This window comes from Dipteris shenzhenensis, chromosome 3 (genome assembly GCF_047967505.1).
Source record: "Dipteris shenzhenensis isolate YYH24624 ecotype China chromosome 3, Dip_SZ_1.0, whole genome shotgun sequence".
Taxonomy (NCBI): domain Eukaryota; kingdom Viridiplantae; phylum Streptophyta; class Polypodiopsida; order Gleicheniales; family Dipteridaceae; genus Dipteris; species Dipteris shenzhenensis.
The window spans coordinates 13,039,176-13,062,241 of record NC_141598.1 but is presented as its reverse complement, the minus strand read 5'-3'; the positions used below and the strand labels follow the sequence as shown (position 1 = coordinate 13,062,241).

The 23,066-nt window shown below is 42.0% G+C and overlaps 1 protein-coding gene and 1 long non-coding RNA gene across 2 annotated transcripts; one reads left to right on the top strand and one right to left on the bottom strand.

Moving 5' to 3' along the window:
• Positions 1-2,070: 2,070 nt before the first annotated feature.
• On the bottom strand, positions 2,071-3,978 carry LOC147903384 (putative glucan endo-1,3-beta-glucosidase A6). The gene is made up of 3 exons (XM_087372872.1): positions 3,902-3,978; positions 2,437-3,744; positions 2,071-2,228 (listed from the first exon to the last, which is right to left on the bottom strand). The coding sequence occupies exons 1-3, from the start codon at positions 3,957-3,959 to the stop codon at positions 2,191-2,193; spliced, it is 1,404 nt and encodes a 467-aa protein (XP_087228998.1). The 5' UTR covers positions 3,960-3,978; the 3' UTR covers positions 2,071-2,190.
• Positions 3,979-16,786: 12,808 nt separating this feature from the next.
• Positions 16,787-18,791, top strand: LOC147903383 (uncharacterized). Its single transcript, XR_015540788.1, has 3 exons — positions 16,787-17,107; positions 17,534-17,619; positions 17,730-18,791. It is a non-coding gene; the product is annotated as an uncharacterized LOC147903383 (long non-coding RNA).
• The last annotated feature ends 4,275 nt before the right edge of the window (positions 18,792-23,066 follow it).

The following is a 23,066-nucleotide window of genomic DNA, read 5'->3' as shown; positions in this document are numbered from 1 at the left end:
ATGGTCTCCCTTCTGCAAACCGTCCCTAACATCCCACATTGGGTATAGAATATTATCAAGTAACTCATTTTCTAGGCCTTTGCATACCCACATGGTCTTTGTCGCATGCCTCACAAAGGGTAGATGCAAAGTTGCAAATATGGCTTCATTGATTGTGGTTGTGACTATTCCTAAGGCATGCCAAGGGAGTAAATGATTGGACAATGACACTATCTTCAATTAAAAGCTCAAAAGTCACTCTCATAAGCCTAAAGAGTTGTTTGACAACAACTAATCTAAAGGGGTGCACGACTAGCAAAACTTGCATAGAATGTGTGTTCAAGGATAATATCTAAGTTCTAGAAACGTGCATACCACATGCATTTAAGGAGTACTAATATTTAAACCCCTAGTTATGTATGGATCCTAGATGCTTCCTTGCTCTTATAAAAAGTCCAACTTTTTAATTTTGTGAATTAAAAGACCTTTTATAATGCATATTCATGTGAATTTATTATATTAAAGAGTCCTTTATTAAACCCACATTGTATGGCTACATATTCCTAGGTACAATATCCAAGCAACATCAAAATCAAGTGTCGTTTAGCAAAGTGGTGTCTTCACATTTGGTGTGCACTCAAATTGAAAATGCATTCAAGTGGGCATAATGCCACCTTGCTTTGATTCGTGATTTTTTTAGACAAAAGAATGCTTGTTCATGCATTGCACGCACAATTTGTTATGGAGAATAGACTAACATTCAAAGGGAAGAGTTGGCTAAATTTATTCAATAATTTAAGCAAATCTCTAACTATCTTGGCAACCATCTACTCAAGCTCCATGTGAGGGTACAAGAGGAGTCGACTAGGTGGTGTTGCATACTAGTTTACGATCCCACTTGTCACTTTTTAAAAGCTATGCAATTTATTGGCTACTTATGGGTGCTCAAATCAAGTATAGGAAGAAATTTGAAGACATCTAGTTGAACAAAGACATCAATGCAAAACCATTCAGAGATAGAGTAAGGGCATAGTCATCCATAGATTTCACTTGAAACTTGTGCATGAGCCCATGGAGTTCATAGAGCCAATTCAGTTGGCTTAGAGTGCCTCCCCACGTCTTGCTAAGGCTGGGGAGGCTACCCATTCAGCATCTGATGACCATCAAGGGGGAACGTCCCCGCGTGTCTACTTGATGAGCTGCAGGCAGGAGCCAATTGGCTGCACCTCCTGGAACTTGCTTTGTAGGTCTCCAACACTTGGGAATGAAGGACATTCTTGGCAGTGTCACAGAATAAAACTCCATTCTACCAGTTCAGCCAGTCTAGCAGTGGAATGCTGGGTTATTATTTGGAAAATCCAGGCAACCAGGGTAGTAGTCCACTCCCAAGAAAGTGGCATCACTCATCATTTTACAAGCGCGGGGCTACTAAAAGATCTTGCTAGAAGGGCTCCCCAAGCACCACTGGCTGGCGCGGGGAGGCCCTCTTAGAGCAGCTCCCCGCGTGATGCTGGAGATGGAGGGAGCTGCTGAGTCCAGCATTCCAACCTCAACAAGAATTATGTCCCCATGTGTGGCAACTCCGACCAAATTATACCTTGAAGTGGGCTCCTCCTCCCTAAACCTGCTATCTAGTCCACCTGTCAACCAATAGGAGAGGATCTTTCCTCCCAACAGTCCATTGCTAGGCTCGAATCCCAAATTTCAAGCTCTCTGGGCTAGCATTTGATTGCTAAGGAGCCCTGTTGAGCCAGCTCTCAAGCTCCATGGGGCTGCAAATAAAACCTGTGAGTAGGGCTCCCTCAGAACAACTGGCTCACGCAAGGAGGCTCTCTTAGCCGATGCAGTTGACTGAGAACTCCAAGACAATTTAAGTAGGATTTTGTAAGTTTGGATGTGAGTGATCTTTTTTATGTTTGACTCTTGTGAAAAGAAACTCGCTTGTAATATAAAAGATAATGAATAGTTTTCGTTTCAAGAAAGAAAGAAAGATCATAACTCGATAAGTATGGTCATGTTACAAGCTTTGCCTCATTAGAAGCTCTGAGACAACCGAGCATGAAAAGCTCCGTCTTCAAAATCTTGGAGACAAATTAGATGACACGATCGTGGAGAGCTCCGTCTGCAAAAAAATTTGCTGTCTTCCCATTTGCGATTTTGCATCCCTTCGACTTTTGATCTCTACGAGCTTCTGATCTCTTCGACATGCCGCTAGAACACCAGTGGTGTATATTTGCACGACCCGTAACCTGCCATTACATTCAAAAGCTTCAGAAAACACAGTAAAGAATTGGAACAGCAATGTCTCATCATCTGCTAAAGATGAGCTCTCGACACGCATTGAAATCCGCCTCCCAATCGAAGCAAACTATGAATCAGAACTTTGGACCCATATCATTGAGCAGCACAACATTCAAAGTTACTCCCCACCCATGAAGCTAATCGTTCGAGACTTACTGGGATCTTGGAATGTGAGGTTCGCTGCGCCTCCAAACGAACAGGATCCTCCCGCAGCCTTGAATTGCACGTAGTACCCGTTGAACGCGTAGGAAGCGTGAGAGAGAGTGGTGTTGGGATTGAAGCAAGGCTGGCCAGGCTGAATCGCGGCACAGATGGAGGCGGATTGATTACAAGCGTAGCTGAGACCTCCGGCGAGGTTTGCAACACTGGCGTTGGGATTTGCAACGCACCAAAACTTCAAGGATCCCACAGGAGGCTCGGGGGGAGCAGGGGGAAGAGGGGGATAAGCAGAATCGGGAAGCCTGCCGGTGAGATCAACTTCGTAGACGCGAGATCCGTTGGGATAGAGCAAGCCCCAATTTCTCTCCGTCGTTGGTCCTGTTTTCTGATTTTCGTTGAAGAGAGCGAAGATGAAGGTGGGGATGAACTTTCTTGGACGGCGAGGCGTTCCGAGAGCAGGCTTTGCCAGCATTTTTCTCACCAATCTGCGGTTGTAGAGAGCAGCGTTGTGTATGTTGGCACCCCTTTCGTCTATATCCTGGCGCGTCGGCCACCCCGTCTCGCTCAGAGTGATTTCCACGTCCTCGTAGCCAAGCTTCGCCATAGCTGCAATCACCGCATCCAACTGCACATCCAGCAGATTGCTGTAATGCAGCCCGTTACCCTCGTCCTCGTAGCCTTCGTTGTCGCTCCCGAATAACGCAAAATCCAGCGAGATGTTCTTCGCATCGTTCTCCCACGCAAAGTAAGGATAGGCGTCGACAAACAGTGGCGAATGAGTCTCGTCCAAGTACCTTAGCATTGGCCTCATCACCGACTCTCTCACATTGTCTCTAAACGTGGCGTTCGAGGGAGGAAATATTCTGGATCCGGCGAGCATGTCCAAAGCCAACGGCGTGCTCACTTTGATCTTATGGTGAAGATTATGCTTCTCCAACGATTTGCGGAGCTTTTCCATCGCCGGAACTATGTCGAACCAAGTTTGCATCTGGCTCGGATCGGAAAGGAGCTCGTTCCCGATCAAAATAGTGCGGATTTTTGTGTGGGGGAAGTAAGCAGAAACGTTGTGCTTCACCCAGAGATCAGCGGTCTCCTGACTCGCGGAGATGGCAGGAACTTCTGCATCGGTGACCATGACGGCAACGGTGATGGAGCTGTTGGCGAGAGCTCGGAGGATACTGGGATTTGCGTCGTAGAGCTTGACATGACCGATGTGAAGGCGCTTGATGAGAGCTACGGCGTGGACGGGCGAAGGCAAATTGTTCCCGAGCTGCCCGTAGTCGACGCCGATGGTGTGTCTGCCGTCTACGCAAGAACGCAACATTATCAATTGATGGTAAGAAAGCTTATTTAGAACGATTGTGGACGGAGAAATCGGTAGTTCGACAAACGGAATCGAACGGCGAGAAAATTTAATATTGCGAGATCGAAATTCAAGAGAACCACAGATGTAAACCGTTACCTGCACAAAATGCAAAGGCTAGCAACTGCAAGAGGAGGAAGGCCATCAGAAGAGCCATGGTGAAACTGCGAAAGGTGCCGTGCACCTCAATATCTGGAACTGATCGAGTTCAAACTATTTGTACAGATGAGAGCTACGACGGAATTACTAATGGCAGCAGCTAGCAATCGATACAAACATCATACAGTTCACTAAAAACTGTAAGCGTTTGCTCTTCCCAATCCAAGAAGTGCAGAACCGACGTCTGCAACCGAGCAAGATAGGAGGATCTTCCGACGTTCCGACTCTGATTTTCTGCACATTGACGACGATATATACCATTAATCTGCGCTCGCTATTCAGGGATAAAACCAATGGCTTGCTCAGAACGAAACAGCGATGATCGTTACGTGTGTCTGCGTTCATGCATTCAATGCGACTTCCGATCATCACTCTCCTCCGTCTCGAAAAGATGAGACAGCTAGCAAAGGCACCACACAATTGGAGTGCAACTCGATGGAATATGCAAATATTGATGGAGTTGACGAAATCGTTAGACGGATTAACGCAATCGTTTGCTGCATTTGACGATTTCATCGCTTCTTATTAAGGATTCGGCAGTTGCCACCTTCTCCGGTATGAAATTATGAATCTCACTTTTAGGCACACCTTGCTTTGACATTCTTACACACGAACTTTTCAAAGCTCTCCACTTACAAAGTTTGACATTGTTACACCCAACAAAGTCAGAACTTAGATGAAGTCAAACCCTTAGAACCTTCGTTTTAGCAGGCCACGCACACTATCCATTTGGTAAATACCCAGACGTCTCTATCCCTTGTTTATCTAATAACAATACAACAAGATGAATTTCACCATTCATGTGGGAGAGAGAGAGAGAAGAAGAAGAAGAAGAAGGAGGAGGAGGAGGAGAGAGGAGAGAGAGAGAACTTTTGTTGAGAGAGAAGAAGAAGAGATAATAGACACACCAAATAGACTCCCAAAGACTGATTCATATTGATCACTGAATACATATATATAAGTGAGACCTAGTTCAAGTTAGGGAAAGCTATATATAGCTTTAACACCCCCACTCAAACAAAGGTCTCTAGCTACGGCTAAAAAAACCCTTGGGGAGCGCTCACAAGGGAAAAACCCGAGCTCCTATATACAGATATACAAGTTGATCATTTGTACAATTATTTACAAGTATGTAATGCAGATGTGCATTTATATACCCATAGGTGTGTTAATCTTGGAAGAGAGAAGCTGCAAGAACTCCAAGTTCTGATCGAGAATACAATGGTCGCTTTAAAAATATAGAGAAAGAAGGGCGGGCCTTGCCTAGAGAGAAGAGAAAGAAGAGAGAGAGAGAGAGAGAGAGAGAGAGAGAGAGAGAGAGAGTAGAGAAAGGGGAGAGGAGAAGAAGGACAAGAGAAGGAGAGAGAAGAAGGAGAAGAGAAAGGGGAGAGGGGAGAGAGAAGAAGAAGAGAGAGAGAGAGAGAGCTAAATGCATGCATTGAAAGCCTCTTACAAGGAGCATACTTGGACCAATCACCTTAAAATAAAAAGAAATGTCTAAAAAATTACCTATTTTTCCTTTCTTATCACACATCTTCACTAAGGCCTTCCTATGGCAGGCCAAAAACCTTCTAAGTAATGTTGAAAATTTTCAAGGTTTTGGTCGAAATTTGGCGGGCTTAAAGCACAAATATAAAATGCTTTGAAATATGTAGGTTTTAGAGTTCAACATGAACACTCAGTTTAAAATCCACTCCCTCCAGTATAGTGATAGACACAACCTTTTTTTCTAGCTGGCACATAATATGCCTTTCAACCACCTCCCTTTCTTCGAACAATTTAAAATTCATATGGTACATATTACTATGTTTGCATTGCCTCTAAGATACTTCAAGAAACTAAATTTTCTTTCTAGCCTAAGAAATGGCACAAGCTTTTCATGCTTAAAATACGTGATTTGTTAGTTCTAATGCTAGTCTAAGAAGATAATGACTTAGCAAAATCACACCCAACTGTCTATCTAACTAGGAAAATATATTGAAGGATTGCTCTTGCAAGCTGGTACGACTACTTAGCTACTGCTTCTTCCTCATACATGCCGATACATTCATATCATGCCATAGACTCAATCCGCATGACCCTTTATAATCTCAGAACTTGTCTCGTAAAAGAAGCTATTGAATTTTAAAAGGGTCGGCATGGCATTCCATATAAACCAAAACCTAAAGGAGACAAGTCAAACATGTTCTCTATAATAGCAAGGCAATAATGGCATCCACTTGGGCACACTTAAGACAAGATTTATGTAATAAATTAAATATGGAGCCTAACCTTATTAACTTAAGCAGAGATATCAAAGGATGAGCAAAATCACTATGTACAACAATTTTGATAATGGGTGCATTTTCACTAGTTGCTTCAATGTTAATACACACTCACTAACTGTTACTTCCCCCTTGCTTGCATATATAATTTTGGTGTTATACTTGTGGGGATCTATACTCTAGGTCTAGTCAAAGGCATATCAAATATACCTCAAGGGTTTAAAAATTAACTCCTCCACATGGGAGACAAATAGTCCAATTGCATCCTTATCCACATTTGAATGCATGTACTTACACCATCAATACTAAAGAGTGGACTCTTATGAAAAGTACTTCAACTTTGGATGTAAACAATAAAGGCCTAGATGTCCCCACACAAACTCTTCACTTTATGGGCTTTTCCCATTGTGATAACCATCATTTGCATCTTCCATGATTGTTATGCTACCATCCACAACCCATTCAAGCCTCTCAGACACAACGATCACATCTTGCATGCATCATGCCTTGGTCAAACCTTTCTTTCAATCAGGTTCCACATGTCATTCATTGAAAGAATACTTGAGTATAAGTTGGTATATGTTGTTGTCCCTTGCCTTTTCTGCCTCCTAGGCACTATGTAAAAAGAGCAAAGAATCTTCCTAGTAACCTCAATCCTTGCATACCTTAACCTTGCAAATATTAACCTTGCATATCTTAAGCTTGTAAGAAGAGCAAAGGGTCTTCCAAATAACCTCAATCCTTGCATATCTTAAACCTTGACAAGCAAGAATTACAAGTTAAAAATGCTATACTTAAGATAATAGCTTAGCACAATTTTGGAGGTACCATGATCTTATCATTTGCGAATTGTATTTGCTCTATGAAATCAAGTGGATCTAGCTAGCTAGGGGAGACATAGCCTATAAAGCACATAAATGACAAATGACTCCAACATGTAGAATGAGATGATGGCCAAGAAAAATCACAAACCATTTTGGTCAATCTAATTCATAATACACATTAAAAGAACACATTTTTGTACACCCCAACTACACATCTATTGCTTCTTCCTTGTGAATAGCAATCCTTTTTCATCATGGCTTATAGTCAACGCATGCATCTATCATGCATTGGCTAGAGTCCCATAAATCATTACAAATAAAAGGATGGGTTTGTGTGTCTATATGAATCAACTCCTAAGTGATACAAGTCCAACATGTTCTCTATAATAGTAAGGCAATCACCTACATGCTTTAAGGCTAAAAAACAACAAAATTAAATCATCCCACATTATCTTAAATGAACTCTGAGGGCTTCCACTTCATCCTCCTAGATCTGACGCTCGTCGCTCCATCATTTTTTACAACTACTGTTATGTTACATTACATAACCAAATCTATGAAGTTGAATATAATATAAGGTCATGCATGTGATCGCTAACTAGTAGTAACTAGTAGTGTTAGCACGGTGGCCGATTTCCATCATCATGATTATAAGTGTCCACCCTCAGTAGGTCCACCTTGTGTAAATCAAGTATAGAACGTGCATTCGAAAGGTATTTTTAAAACCCCTTTGTAACCTCAATCTCCCTATTTTATGTACCCCTACATTATATCCCTTCTATAAATGTGAAACTTTAAGAGCTTTTTTTTTTTGCCCTCCTCTTGTATATTTTAGTGTAAGTTGAAGCGACACCACCTATGAGAAGCTTTGTTGTGAAACCAAATAAACACTGTATTTTTAATATAATGGGCATGCACATGTGCGCACACGTGGGTGCACATACACACACACACACGCATGCACGCGCACACACACATGTGCCTAATAGAAGCTATTTTCACTAACCGATTCCCAAACTCTCATGAATTTTCTCCTCCATTTTCCAATTTATCTCCGTTTCACACTCCCAAATTTATCCCTAGTAATAGCTTTACGTGAAATAACTTGAATTGAAACATGGATAGAATGAACCAAACATAAAAGAAGATGTACACAAACAAATTGTTTTAACCTCATCTGTTGATTCCACGAGAGTGTTTATATCCAATATGATGCATATTCTAGCATTACATTGTTGACACTCATTAGCTCATTAGAACGACATGATACTTAAAATGTAAAGAGCACACAAATCACTTACTATCATGGCAATCAATATCTTTTTCTCAATATTCCTCCCTTGATTTTTCTTCAATTTATCTGATTTTATATTTATGCAATCACATATGAATTTTTTAAATAAATTTTCAGAGATCCTAACTTCCAAAATATACTCTATATGAACATGATGTAAAAGGAAAAGTTACAAAAAAAAGAAAGATTACAAAAAGTTTTTGAACTTAGATTCTGATTATTTGTGTGTATGAAGATATTTTAGTCTAGAGACCACTCTTTATTCCATTTCTACTCTATTTCAAAGTTTCGAATAGCCCATGTGTCCCCTCTTGATTTGACACCACACATAAGTAAAAAATGAGTTGTCTTAGTAGTAGATTTGGAATATTACTCAAACCCTAATAGACAACTAGGGTCACAAACTCAAGCAATAGGTAGCAAAACCAGTACCACAAGAAAAGCTAGAATCTCTCTCTCTCTCTCTCTCTCTCTCTCTCTCTCTCTCTCTCTCTCTTTGAACTAGATGATTTGACTCTCATGACTATTTAGCAAGTTCAAGGCACCAAGAGATTCAGAAGTGTCCTCATGACAGATTTGTTAAACCTTATAAACACCACCCCTTATAGATTGTAATCCTCCTTAGGTTTGATCACAAACTATATCAAGAGGCCAGAGTAATTTTGATGGTAGATTACTTAAAGACTACACATCAGAAGAATCAAAGACTATGCATTTCTTATGAACATTTTGCCAAGGGAAGCGCAGACCATGTCTAAAGATCGGACTGCTCATGTGGCTATATTGCTAGGGACTGCTCATTAGAGGACATAATTATTGTCAACAATCTTTTAGAGGAATTGCAGACTGTGTCAAAAGACCGTAGTGCTCATGAGGCTAGATTGCTTCAAGACTACGCATTAGAAGACCTGAGGCTAGATTGCTTAGAAAAGAATGGATTTATTAGAGACTATGTATTAAACGAATTCACTCTTATGAACATCTTGCTAGGGGAATCACAAACCATGTCCAAAGACCAAAGTTCTCCTGAGGCTAGATTGCTTAGAGACTGCTCATTAGAAGACTGAATTCTTATGAATAATCTGTCAGGGAAATTGCAAGCTGTGTCAAAAGATTGGGGTGCTCTTGAGACTAGATTGCTTAGAGACTATGCACTACTTAGCTTCATTATGTGGGCATTCTACCAGGGGAATCGTAGGTTGTGTCAAAAGACCAAAGTGATCCTGAGGCTAGATTCCTTATATACCATGGATTAGGTGACTTAATTCTCATGAGCATTCTACCAAGGGAGTTGCAGACCATATCAACAAATTCGTAAGGAACTTTTGACCTTTCTCTATATAGCAAAAAAAGGGGTTTGCTAGATTATTTATATGAAAATACACATATCTAGAAATTCCTAACAAGAGACTCTCTAAATAGTATATCTAGAGAGAATTTTACCACATTACAAAAAATAGTCACTATATAGAGAGTCCTTAAGAGAATGTTACTATATAGATAATATTTCACTATATTGGAAACTAAAATCACTACATAGACAATCCTTGAGAAAATTTTACTATATAGAGACAATTTCACTATGTAGAGAGAAACTTTCTCTAAATAGAGCATTGGCCCACATAATTTTATGATATGGGAAGAATATTCACTATCTAATAAAAGCATAGAATGAAGCTTTCCTACTTTTATTTCTAGTATTATAGATCCCCTATTCATTTAACTATATGCTGGGGGTTATTTTTTAATTGATTCTCCAAGGCAGTAGGTGCTTCTCTCTACTCTTCTTCAAATTATTTGTTACTTTGTTTCCCTAGGGTTGCAACAATACTTAGATTCCAACAAGCACACTCTCTCAAAATCTATCATTTTGTTAAGAGAGTATTCTCCTAAGCACATTGCTTTGTGATAGAATTTCAATGTCACACAAGGCATAAACAATGTATCAAAGAGACAATCCACATTGATAGCCATTACGATAATCGACTAGGCATTAGTAAACAATAGACCTCAACCTTGGATAAAAAGAGATACAACATCAAGTGACAATAACATATGAAAAAAAACTCGATGATGTGTCATTGGCACTAACATAATCCAACCTACACCTTTGAATTGAGCATTCCACAGAAAATGGCAATGTACAAAACCTTTTTTACACTATTTCAAAAAACCAATGCTACATTCTAGTCCAGTTAAAACGAGTTAGAACCATACTAACCCTGGATAGTCAGGAAACTCAAGATCATTACCAAGACTTTTCCCTTTTTGTGTCCTAGCATTAGCACTGTTTGTTCCCAGGTTGATCATTACTGAAGCGCTGCCAAAGGATGGAGAATATTTCCACTGTCCATAGAAACTGAAAGAACATTTGAGAGGATTTTCTAGGTAGAGTTGAGCCATATCTGTTGGTATTTGTTGATAGAAGTCCACATGTTTTACACCGACCTCCAAGTTTTTGGCCTCCATTGAGAATCCTATTAAATGAAAGAAACTTACAAAGAACTTTATAAAACAAGTACAAAACATCAATAGTCAACATCAAACTATAATAAGCAAAATAATACTGTCCCCTACATGCAGGACAATATTACTTACAAAATAAAAGTAGACAATACATTCCCCTAAAATGGATTAGCACAAGCATTAGATATGCATGTGCTACAACATGATCTGACAAACAAACAAGAAATAAATGTTTCTTTTACACTTTTAGAGTATCAAAAATATTTTTAAAAAAAGACAACCTACGTCAATGAAGAGATTGCAATAGCACCAGTAGTAAGGAATTAAGCCGAGCATGGCATGTCATAGATGGGGCTCTGGAGACCATGTGGGTGATACTTCCTCAAGCAACACCTGATTGTAAGAGTCAAAATAATGTCAGTCCAAGCCCACTCCAACCTCTGAGAAAGTATCTTGCTCAGGTGACCTAAGTTCAAAATCCAAGCCATAGTATGGTGAATGACACAAGCTCCTAGTTGGCCACACTATGTTATACAAGGCTAGATCAAAGCTCCTCATCGTTCAAAGGCTCCCACGTGGTGAACGGGCAGGGGAAGGGGCAGCAAGGGGAGTAGGAGAAGGGGGGGGGTTGTTTACAGATTGAATGAGAAGTATTTTCATTATGTTCAACAACAGGGATAGATGTTCCTAGATTAGCCATCTCTCTTGATAGCCAAATAATGTAGATATGTAGACCAGGAAACACACAATGCTAAAATGAAATGTCACTCCTTTCCTTTGTGCACACAGATGTTGATAGAGATATATATAGACACACATATCTTGAACAATGTACAAATCTCAAGCATGCAACACAATCAACCAAAAAACAACAAGCAAGGTAGCTTCTTCACCATCACTAGTCCCCCTTGCTATGGTATGCATGGTCTAGGATATCAATAACCATGGAAGTATGGGTGTCCAGTAGTTTTTTTCCATTAGGAGTGGCAACTTTGGTCATTCAGTTGGTCACAGGAGAGTATCATCATAGGCTGGAGTATCTTAAGAGGAATTCAAAGCTTAAGAGAGGAGGAATTTTCTATGGCCATAAACATGGTGGGATTAACTGATTGGAAGCCACTCACATCTGATAAGAAAGATAATCTCAAAGGGGGGATAGGTGTTGATTTGAAGGACTCCCACGGGTACCCGATTGGAGGACTTGGTGCAGCAAGTGCTACCCAAGAATCATACAAAGAAGAGAGAAAAACTCAGGCCCAAGCCAAAAGGAGGAGGAAGCTTATCAATTCAAGGAGGAGGATGTGGATCAGCCTGCCTATCCACGGGCCTACCATGCAAACACTCGGCCCCCAATCAACTAGGCATCACCACATTCAGTTATGTTTGGTGATAGCAATTCACCTTACAAATGGGTAGCAAGTCTAAAGGCCACCCACACATGGCAAGCTAGCTACACATGAGACACCTAAGCAAGTTTCCAATTCACAACCAAGACATCAAGCATCTAAGCAACTCCAAGTAGCTCACACCATCTCCTCTTGTATTTTTCTCATCCCACAGCTAGCTCCTTCCTCTCCCTCTTCATTTCACCCTCCTTGGGCCACCCCTTCCTCTCTCTTACTACCCACAACCTGTTCTATGTGGAATCACTCTCTCTTGTATTCCATACACTCTTTCTTGCATTCTACTCAGCCCACTCCCCTCCCTCTTGCATTACTCTTAGCCCCTGACATCCCATTGTTGCCCACATCCTATTTTGGTTCTCTTACCCTCCATTTTGCCTCCACTTTTCTTCCCCTCCATTTCGCCCCTCTATACCACCCCCTTGCTACCCATAGCATGTTTTGGTTCTCTTCCCTTCTATTTCACCCCTCCTAGCCAACCCCTTCCACTCCCTTACTACCAATAGCCTACTCCTTCCTCATCCTCTTCAAGTCATACCTCCTTGAGCAACCTCTTCCACCCCCTTGCTGCTCACATCCCATTTTTGTCCTCTTCCACTCCATTTTGCCCCTCCTTGGATAGTCTCTTCCACTTCCTTGTTGCCCATAGCCAACTCCTTCTTCTCCCTCTTTATTGCACCCCTCCTTGGGCAACCCCTTCCTCTCCCTTGCTGCCCACATCCTATTCTATGTGGAATCACTCTCTCTTGCACTCCACACACTCTTTCTTGCATTTTGCTCAGCCCACACCCCTCCCTCTTGTATTGCTCTTAGCCCCTTCCATCCCATTATAGTATTTTTCCCCTCCATTTCACCCCTCATAGCCAGCCCCTTCCACCCCCTTGTTGCCCATAGTCTATTTTGGGTCCCTTTCCCTCTATTTCACCCCTCTTGGCCAACCCCTTCCATCTTCAAGCCATCCCTCCTTGAGCACCCCCTTGCTACTCATAGCCTATTTCTATCCTCTTAATCTATTAACATATATATATATATATATATATATATATATAGCTAATTTGTCCACCTCAAAAGAACACTTCCCAAACACCCCTAAATATAACTATCCTCACCCCTTAATTTAACCTCAATTCATGACTGCTGATATGCATAGGCCTTCCTAGATAGGCAAGTACAACAAAAACTATTCGGACCTTCTTCTCTCTCAAAGCACTTAACTAGTAAGCTTACCTTTGTTCCCCTTTGGTGCTTGGTTGCAATTGTCGGTGTTTAAGTTTGCCTTCTCTTAGATATACGGATGTTGATCTGGTCATCTTGTACTTAGTATTTGTTTCAAGGCTTTAGTCTTACAAATCCTCATGCAGCATGCAACGTGTGTCTACAAGGAGACACCTTTGCTCCTTGGGGAGAACCCATTGTTTTTCAAGTAAATGGATTGTGCTCCTAGTGTAACAGCCAAAGATCTCCCTATTGATAGCCTCTTCATGTCACCATTTCTTACACATTGTAGAGTGAATTCATTTGGAGGCCTCTTTTTCTTTATCTTTAAGTAGTGATGATTGCCACCTTAATGAGTTCCACTATGCACTCCCTCCTCCCTTGCTTAACATCTTGCAAGTTCTCCACTTTTCTCCTACACACACGCGCGCACACACATTCACTTTTATCCCCCTAGCCTAATTAACTCCCGACCTTAAACCCCCTCTTTTTCTCTAATCTTGCATACAATGTTTTCACCCTAACCTAGTTAACTCCGAACCTTGGGACCCCCCTTTTTTTCATTTTCAAAATTTAACTCGTAACCTTGACGCTGTGTACTAAAGTTTAGGTTTAACCACTCGTGGCCTGTGACTTTCCCTTGCAATTCGCCTCAACCTCTTGTGTGCCTTTCTACTTACGTTGTTGAAATTGATGTTCTCTTTGCAGGTATTTTGCCTACAGCTTGGCGTTGATCTTGCACGCCCTCGCCTTTCCGCTCACCTTGTACTTTACATAGTCTTGGCAGTTTTCCTCATAGTCTTGGTAGTTTTCTCACGATGTATCTCCTTTGCATGCACCACCGCCCACGTACGTGTGATGTCCAACTTTTTGCCTCCTTTATATACTGCCTCCAATTGGCTCTTGCCTTCACTTTCCGTGTTGCCTTCCTCAACGAGTGTCCTTGCGCATCCTTTTTTCTTGGATTCCACCTCCCCACAAGTACCTCTTATTCTCTCCTGGGCATTCTTGTTCCTCAGTGTCACATCCGGCATCCGATGCACCTTACACTTTGAAAGGACATTAAAACAACTTGTTTTAAGACCCATGCAAATTTTGGTGCTGGTATGACAGTGTGGTATATGGATCTCAGTGCTCGTTGCGCTTGTTCCCTTCACATGCATAGCATCCACATGCGAATATGAGCATTCTTGTTCCTTGGTGGCACATCCAGCATCCAATGAACCTAATCCTTTGTAGCAGGGACATTAAAACCACTTGTTTTAAGACCCTTGAAAATTTTTGTGCTGATCCGACGGTGGGATTAATAGATATCAGTGTGCGTTGCACTTGTTTCCTTCATATCATGTAGCATCCACATGTGAATATCTGCCTTCTTGTTCCCTAGAGGCACATATGGCATTCGATCCACCTGATACTTTGCAAGGACATTAAAAATGAAAATTTGAAAGACCCTGTCAAAGTTTGGTGCTGATCCGATGGTGGGATATACAAATGCTGATGTCGATTGTGCATTTTTCCTTTACATACATAGCATCCACATTCAAATATGGGCATTCTTGTTCCCTGGTGTCACATTCGGCATCTGATGCACCTTACACTATGCAAGGACATTAAAACAACATGTTTTAAGACCCTTTCAAAGTTTGGTGCTGATCTGATGGTGGGATATACGAATCTCGATGTCCGTTGCACATTTTTCCTTCAGATCATGTAGCATCCACACACAAATATGTGTATTCTTGCTCTTGGTGGAACATACGACATCCAATCCACCTGATACTTTGGAAGGAAATTCAAAAAAACCACACAAACCACTAACATGAACTCATCAAATGATCCGACTCTTTGGTTTGCACACAAACCACTAGCATGAACTTCTCAAATGATCCCGCCCTTTGCATTGCACACAAGCCACTAACATGAACTCGTCAATGATAAGACAGTAGATGAAATGTATGGTTGGTTAAAATTTGAGTGGAATTGATTTTGAATGGTTATATTAGGATCTTGCTCTTTGTTGTAACTCAAAGCAAACCGTAGGATATATATCTTTTGCAACTCTCATCTATAAAGCTTAAATTATAATTTGTGAGTTAAATACCAAAACATGCCTTGTATCTACTATCAACCATGTTTAATAAAGAAGACTCGAATTGTTTAATAGGTTTGAGAGACACTATACGATTCTATACATGTATCATATATATCTTTTGAGTATCTCATATATACATATATGGTTATTTCTATACATGATTCATCATTTTCTCTTTGTTGTAACTCTAAAGCTAGAACATATATATATAGCTTATGCACACAACCAACAACTCACTCCATCTGCTCTTTTCTATCTATGTATGCCTTTCTCTATGTAAGATGAGGCTCAACTGCCCAAGGGCTGGAAGATGGACTGATTACGTTCTTCTAGAGCATCTCCTGAACAGGTTTATTAATGCACTCAATTTGCTTTGGCGATTGACGTGAATGACGAGCCACATTGATTGGAAAAGCAGCCTCTATTCAAATTGAATGGTGTACAGGAGCAGTTGTTCGGGAGGGAATTGATCGGTCAGCCACCACAACATTAGGAAACTGGGCTAGAAGGTTACGTATTTTTGGACACGGATTGATACAGACACAACTTTGGCTAATTGAGAGCACACAATAGACTCAAATGTTCCCCAACTTTGCCATGGAATGGACTTACCACTACAGTATGATTTCAAAAATCTAGGACAACATGATTTTTCTCAAGCCAATCACAACCTAATGTTAAGGCAAACAATTGTTTAGGCAGTGAATAAACATCATGATAAAAAGTTTGATTGAGGAAGGAAAAGGAAAAATGTGCTAAGGAACTAGAAGAGTATACGGTTTGTTTGTCATCAAACACCGAATTAATATTTGTCGCATATTCATGTTTGTTGTGTGTGTATATGAAGTTATGTGATGCTTATGCTATGCACGTATGTTATGTTAAGTTATAGATATGCTATGTTTTGTTATGTTATGGTTGGGAAAGTAAGATTCCTAGGTGGGGCTAGATAATAAGTAATCTTTTAACAACCCAAAGAAGATTCATACCATGGATTCAAGATTCATTGAATGGGATGGAGAACCTGAGCATATCATGTCACTACTAGGGTAGACTCTGCTAGGGTATAACTTGGGGTTCCAATACCTACCATATAGCTACACTAATTTGAAGCTAATCTTAGTCGATTGTAGAGTCAAAGGGGGGGGGGTTTGGTGGGGGGAAATCGAGAAACTACGCTAATTTGAATCTAATTTTAGTCGATTGCAGAGGTAAGGGGGGGTGGAAGTTGGGTTTGTGGGGGGAAATAGATTTTGGGAACAAAAAACCACGTTCTTTCTCTCCCCTTGGAAGCTCTTGCTCCGATGCTCTTACCAACACGATATACTTAAGCTACACCATCTACAGCAAGTGGAAAAGCACTGGGGGACTGAAGCGTCACTGGTGAGCAGCAAGTGGAAGCGTCACGAGCACATGGGGGACTGAAGTGGTGAAGCGCTCAATAGACTGACGCAAAGGAGGAGCTCGTGAGGAAGAGCAGCTGCGGTGGCAAGCAAAAGAGGAGGCAGAGCGAGGAGATCGAGTGGAGGGGAGTAGGAATTTTTCATGCAATGGATTGTTTCCTGGAGGAGTATACATTCATTAGGTACTCCCATCTTTTCTCAGTTTGAAGCTTCGTCTTTTTCTCCTCTCGAGGTAGGGCTTTCTTTTCCCTCCCTTTTTGGGTCTCTCGTCTGCGTTTCTCGTCCCCAGGTATCACCCAGTTCTCCTTCCATCCTGCTCTAATCTTTACTATCTTCTATTGCGCCGACTCAGATTCTCCTATGAGTGTTGCATAAGGTTTTCTCTTCTCGTTTGTCGACTCGATTTCCACCTTTTCCTTGACTGATCAACCTTCGAGCCCAAAAATGGTGGCAATATGATGAGGGAGCTTCCTGTTGAAATTACGATTCGCGATGGAAACGCCCCTGCAAAAGATGTTTTGTCCAAAGTTTGCGATGTCACTGTGGGAAAGTGGGTACACGATGACGGTTACCCGCTTTACAAACCTGGCTCCTGTCCGTATGTGCAGGAATGATACAACTACCAGCCTAATGATAGGCGTAATTTGGGGTGCTTAAGATGGAGATGGAAACCCAAGGACTGCCAGATTCCAAGGTAACCTCCCCCAGCTCGACGATCAAAGAAGTCTTTCTGCTATTTGCCCCTCCCTGCAATTCGCAGTAAGCAGTTTCCAGGTCATCAGAATCTTGGCAATGTTTCTGTAGATTCAATGCCACGATTTTGTTGGAGGCGTTGAGGCATAAACGGATGGTTTTCATTGGCGATTCGCTGAGCGGTAACCAAGCTGAATCCATGATGTGCCTCTTAAGAGAAGGAATGCCCAACAAAAGCAGAATTTTAGAGATGTACATGGAAGGAGACACTTAGCTTGCCAATGTAATTTTTCAACTCACTCATAGTTTTACTCGGTTTTCACTGACGATAGTTTCTAATGCTAGTGTTTCATTTCCTTTGTTAAGTCTACATTGGAGGTCACCCAAATCCTCCTAAACGCCTAGTCAAGAGATGGATCCGTTCGTAAGCTTGTAGAATATAATCTAAAGCAGTTTCCAGCGCAGGACTTGCCTGCATTTCTTCTATCGTTGGCACATGAGCTTGCGAACAATGACAAACCTCCTGAGAGTCGAAGGCTTGCAGGCCTCATTTTGAAAAATTCCCTTGATGCACGAGAGGTACACTCCTCTAGCAATGTATCTTGGAGTGTATCCTGGAGGAGGATACAAGATGGGTGCCGTTCATTCTCCCGCTAGAGCAAGACGGTGATGTTGCCAGGCGATCGATCAAGATTCCTATTGCCAAGCCATGGACAACTAAAGAATCTCTCATTGCAGGTACGACAGAAAGGAAGGAGGGATAACAAAAAGGAAGCATTTCAGGGTCTCGGGTGCGCGAGGGCAATCCCTCCATCCCCTCCATTGCCCTCCCCCCTCTCCCTCCCTTCCAGCTCTATCCAACGACCTCTCTCACTCCCGATTTGCTCTAGCATAGCTCCTGCACCCTGCAGAACCGTGTCCATCCCTCCTTTTTTGCCTTCTGGAACAGTCCCTGCCATCACCCGCCTCTCCCCTTGTAGCGACTTATCAATTCCTCGCAGCCTCAGACAGTCTCTTCCAGGGCATTGCTTCATTGGTCGGTCCATTTTTGTGGGAGATTTTGATCACATGGATTCAGCTTGCATGCCAGCGAGGATGTGCACGGCCGAGCAATGTGGATTCGCAATAACTATGGCTACCATTTCTACTCCTGTAGTCCTATTCCTTCCGATCTTTGAAGTCCATGTAAAGCACTAAACTATTCCTACTGCAGATCACGGGAGCAGCACCGTTAATTTCCTCCCAGCCAACCTTGCTGAAGCATCAAGAGCAGACAGAGAATTCCGATCCAAAAACATACGCGAAAAAATTCACCTTCTCTTCTCTCTCTAGCTTCAACAAGCCCCATCTCCCTAGATGGATCTAGATGCCACATGCCATCATCACAGGGCCTTCCTAATGCAACATTTCACCCCTCTCTTGGGATGCATTAAAATCCTTTGCCCCTAGGCACATTCCTTGCATTAGGCCCTTAGCCTTAGATCCACCTAGTCTGGTGCTATCAATCCTCACCTAGGACCTTGATATTAATTCCCTCCCGATCATTTACATGAAGCACAAATAAATAATTACAAACATAGATCCTTTAAGGGAAATGTCGATTGATTCTTCCGAGGTCATGCTACCTCGGCTAGAGCGTAACATTCCTTCCCTCTTCAGACATCAGCGTCCTCGATGATAAAATCTGGGAACACTCCGCAATTGGTATACGGATTCCCAGGTAGCTTCGGATAGAGGCTGACCATGCCATGCAACCAACACCGTGGGTATCTTTCAATTTCGTATTTGCATTGTTCCTCGGTCCAGGATTCTTGTTGGTTTGCGCCTCGCAATATCCTCTATCTCCTGAAACAAAACCACACCTTCGATTAGTGAGTCACCTGTATGTAAAAATTTCTTTAAGCGCGAAACATGAAAAACCGGATGCACCTTACACCCCTGTGGCAATTCTAATTTATAGGCTATCTTGCCTATTCTCTTTAGAATTAACCACGGCCCACAGTATCGAGGTGATAACTTAGCACACTCTCCTGAAGTTAACGACTTCGAGTGCGAAGGAACTCTGAGAAAAACTTTTTCTCCTTTCTTAAATACTCTTATAGACCGGTTTTCATCCGCATACACCTTGGCTCTATCCATAGCCTGGCGGATATTAGCTCTCGCAAGTGCTAGCATCTCCCGCATCTGAACCACAAAGTTCGCGGCACTAGGCACTTTCTGAGGTACTCTAACTATAGTTGGATTAGCTGGTCTATAACCATAATTCAATTCAAACGGACTAAACTCCGTAGAGGAATGTTTTCTATCATTGTAGGCAAACTCTAACAATGGCAACCACTTGTCCCACGTATGTTGCCTCAATGACACATATGCTCTAAGCATATCCTCTAAAATCTGGTTGACTCTCTCCGTCTGACCATCCGTTTCAGGATGATCCCCACTACTCATTCCCAACTCAGTCCTTAGTGCCTCAAATACCGCTGTCCAAAAATGACCGGTAAATTTGACATCTCTGTCTAACACTATGGATCTGGGTAATCCATGCAGACGAAATATATGTCTAATAAACAAATCCGCCACTTGCGGGACACTAACTGACTCTCTAGTCGGAATGAAGTGAGCCATCATGGTTAGACGATCAACCACCACAAGGATAGAATCATACCCTCCCAGAAAAAAGTCCGGGTGGCTTCACCCGCTCGGCCTTACTTACCTGACACGAGAAACACCGTGTCACATATTCATGAATATGCTTTTTCATCTTTGGCCAAAAGAAATCTCGCTTCACGAGATCATATGTCTTCTCGACTCCTGGATGTCCCGCACATGGGCTATCATGGCACTGTCTAACGACTCTCTGCCTGAGATCATTCTGACTAGGTACTACAACCTTGCCATTTCTTTTTAGCATACCATCCCTTACGGTATATCTTGCATAAGTTTGGCCTTTTCTGGATGCCAGGTCATCCTTTTCATTTTCCCCGGGTTTTAACACATGAGCCTTAGGCCATAAGCTCTGGACAAACTCGTCCACTTTTTGAGTTTCTCTAATCTCGGTCATTAGAGCACTCTCTAATATCGTGAAACTCAGGTTGTGCATAATGCGAGACAACGCATCAGCAACCTTACTATCCTTTCCTCTACGGTACCGAATCGTTAAATTAAACTCCTGCATGAGCTCAGCCCACCTAGCTTGGCGGGCCCTCAAGTCAGGCTGTTTACAAAAATGTTTCAGAGTATCATGATCCACATCCACATAAAACTCTGAACCATATAAATAATGCCTCCATGTTTTCAAAGCATGGATAACAGCATATAACTCCAATTCATGAGTTGGCTAATTCCTTTGAGAGGGAGAAAGCTTCTTGCTTTCAAAGGCTACTGGCCTTCCCTCTTGAAGGAGAACTGCTCCTACCGCAATGCCACTTGCATCGGTTTCCAGGAACAACGGTTTCTGGGGATCAACTATTTTTAACACCGGTCCTGTGACCACAGCTTGTTTTATCGTGTTAAAACTTTCTTGTTGATTCCGTCCCCATATAAAAGGTACTTTACCTGAGGTCAGATCAGTCAATGGCGATACTATTTCGGAATATCCTTTGATATGCCTTCTATAAAATTGGACAAATCCCAAGAATGATCGCAAAGCGGTCAGACTGTGAGGGATTGGCCAAGTTAGTATCGCAGCCACTTTCTTTGGATCCATTTCTACCCCCTCTGGAGTAATTATGAATCCTAAATATTCAAGCCTAACCATACACAGTATAGTTTTCTTTTTATTTACATAAAGACTGGCTTTCCTCAAAGTACTGAACACTACTCTTAAGTGTTCACGATGCTCAGTAATACTTTTACTGAATATCAGGATATCGTCAATAAAATGTACTACAAACTTTCCGATATACGGACGTAGTAAATCGTTCATAAGCATGACGAATGTCGCTGGAGCATTGGTAAGTCCAAAGGGCATTACCAAAAACTCATAATGACCAATCTTGCTTCTGAAAGCGGTTTTATGCACATCCTCGGCTCTAATCTGGATCTGATGGTAGCCACACTTAAGATCTATCTTGCTGAAAATCACGGCTCCATGTAATGCATCTAGCAAATCATCAATCCGAGTCATCGGATACCTGTGCTTAACAGTGATATTATTCAATGCTCTGTAATCTATACAGAGGCGAAACGTATCATCCTTTTTCTTCTTTAATATCACTGGCGAAGCAAAAGGTGAGAAACTTGGTTGAATCTGCCCCAACTTGAGGTATTCTTCCAGTTGTCTATGCACCTCTTCCTCTTCAGTAAAACTCATTCTATAGGGAGGTCTATTTACAGGTTCTGCCCCCGGAATCAGTTCAATCTTATGCTGAACATTCTGCTCTGGAGGTAATTCATAAGGTAGTTCATCCCTAAAACATTTAGAGAACCTCTCTGTTATAAGATTAGCCAGCTTGGCCATCTCACCACTTTGGGTAACATCAGTGCTAGCCGAAGAATCATCAACCGGCTCTACCGATGCTGTGCAAAGGAATAAAAACTCTTCTTGAGCTTTTCGGATTTCCATCACGGAAACCAACGGCCCTGAGGTATATCTTTCTCACCTCGCAAGACATAAAGCACATCATTCATCTTGAATTGATATACGTGCTTTTTTCAATCAATGGCTGGATTCTTCCTAGAATGCCACGCCATACCTAGGGCTATATCTGCATGAGTAAGCTTGGTCATTTCAAAATCAAGCTTCTCAGCATAGTCCTGAATACGAAGCTCCAACTGGGTAACCCTTTGGTCCCATACTTCAGTTGAACTTCCATCTGCCATCCTGACTGTATACGCATAGTCAGATGGACTTGTCTTTAATTTCAGCCTCTTCACGAGCTTGGAGTTAATCACATTGTGAGTTGACGCTGAGTCAAACAATACAATGACATCATGATTGGCCACTTGCTCTTTCATTTTAATTAACTCCGTATCATTAAAGGCTGTATACCCCGTTGCTGCGGGCTTAGATAGGATGTTATCAGGTGCATTCGTCACTAGCTTAGCAAGAGACACACATAACAAACAAGGTACTAACCTCTGAGAAGATCCCGCTAGCTGAATCTGCATCTCTTCCGCTCTGGGACTTCCCTCCATCTCCACGTCGCATTCTGAGATCACCATCTCTGGGTTTAAGGGAGACTTAGACCAAGCCGGGCTGCCATTGGGGTTACTTTCCTCTTCACTCCAATGGTGATACTTGGTTTAGGAGTTTCAGCCGGTTTCGCCTGCTTGGCTTGACCACTCGGTTGAGAACCACTCCCTCTACTAGTCCATTTCTTCTTAAACCCATATTTCTTCGGATACCTTTACTGGGTTCCGACCTGTGTAAACCCACTTGGCCTGCTGCCCTTGGCATCCTCATAGTTCAGGGCTATAGCTATTGCATCATCTAACGTGTTCGCGTAC